Source organism: Malurus melanocephalus, unplaced genomic scaffold (assembly GCF_030028575.1).
Source record: "Malurus melanocephalus ecotype Western Australia unplaced genomic scaffold, MMel_1.1 scaffold_746, whole genome shotgun sequence".
NCBI classification, from domain to species: domain Eukaryota; kingdom Metazoa; phylum Chordata; class Aves; order Passeriformes; family Maluridae; genus Malurus; species Malurus melanocephalus.
This window is the reverse complement of record NW_026623978.1, coordinates 237,514-238,585: the sequence shown is the minus strand read 5'-3', so window position 1 is coordinate 238,585 and position 1,072 is coordinate 237,514. Positions and strand designations below refer to the sequence as shown.

Below are 1,072 nucleotides of genomic sequence, written 5' to 3'. Positions count from 1 at the left end.
TGCCCCGACCCGTACTCACCTCCTTCAGCCTCGCCACGGCGTCTCCCACCTCCGGGTGCCCCAGCCTGTCCTCCGTCAGGTCGCGGACGAYCTGCGGGAAGAAAGCGGCGAACTCCTCTCGCTCGGCCGCTGCCCGCGCCCCGGGGCCGCCGCTGCCGTTCATGGCACCGCTGCCGTTCATGGTGCCGGTTCACGATCCCGCCGMWSCYKCCCACGACCTCCACGGCCCCGCYGGCCCCGCCCCCGCCSCRCTGRCCCCGCCCCCTRCGCGGGGCACGCCGGGACGCGCAGTCCCGAGACGCGGGCGCGGGCGCTGCCGGAGCCACCGCTGGACTACAACTCCCAGCGTGCCCCGCGCCCGGGGCGGGGTCAGCAGGGCTGCGGCTGGAGCAGCGCCCATTGGTCCGTTCTATCGCGCGAGGATGAGCCCAAGGAGGATAAGCCAATAGGAGCGCGGCGGGGGCGGGATTGAGGCGGGTGATTGGTGGAGAGGGAGGATGGAGCGAGCGCGCGGCCGGCGTGCGGGGGCGGGGCGTGGCCAGGGGGCGTGGCCAGGGGGCGTGGCCAGGGGGCGTGGTATGGCCAGGGGCGGGGCGCGACCGGGGGCGTGGCGTGACCAGGGGGCGTGGCCGGTAACCGGGAGGTGAATGGGGGGCGATCGGGATGCGCTGGATTTGGGGAGAAAAAATGGGGGTGTGGAAAGCAGTGTGGGGTGGCCTGTGGGGTTGCTGGCAGGTTTGGGGCGCTGTGCAGGTGTGGGGTGTGCTGCAGGTGTGGGGTACCACGGGGCTGTGGATGTGGCACAGGTGTGGGGTGCAGCACAGGTATGGGGTGTAGCACAGGTATGGGGTGCAGAGCAGTTATGGGGTGCAGAGAAGGTGTGGGGTGTGCTGCAGGTGTGGGTCACTGTGCAGGTGTGGGGTGTGCTGCAGGTGTGGGTGCAGAGCAGTTATGGGGTACAGAGCAGTTATGGGGTACAGAACAGGTGTGGGGTGCAGCACAGGTGTGGGGTGCAGCACAGGTGTGGGGTGCAGCACAGGTATGGGGTGCAGAGCAGTTATGGGGTACAGAG

General features: G+C 70.1%; 1 protein-coding gene across 1 annotated transcript in view; it reads right to left on the bottom strand.

Moving 5' to 3' along the window:
- FDPS (farnesyl diphosphate synthase) overlaps nucleotides 1-202 on the bottom strand; it is a 3,402-nt gene extending 3,200 nt beyond the window's left edge. Inside the window, exon 1 of the mRNA XM_057384797.1 lies at nucleotides 20-202. Coding sequence (XP_057240780.1) covers nucleotides 20-181 — 162 coding nt within the window. The 5' untranslated portion in view covers nucleotides 182-202. The remainder of the gene's footprint in view (nucleotides 1-19) is intronic.
- Between the last annotated feature and the right edge of the window lie 870 nt (nucleotides 203-1,072).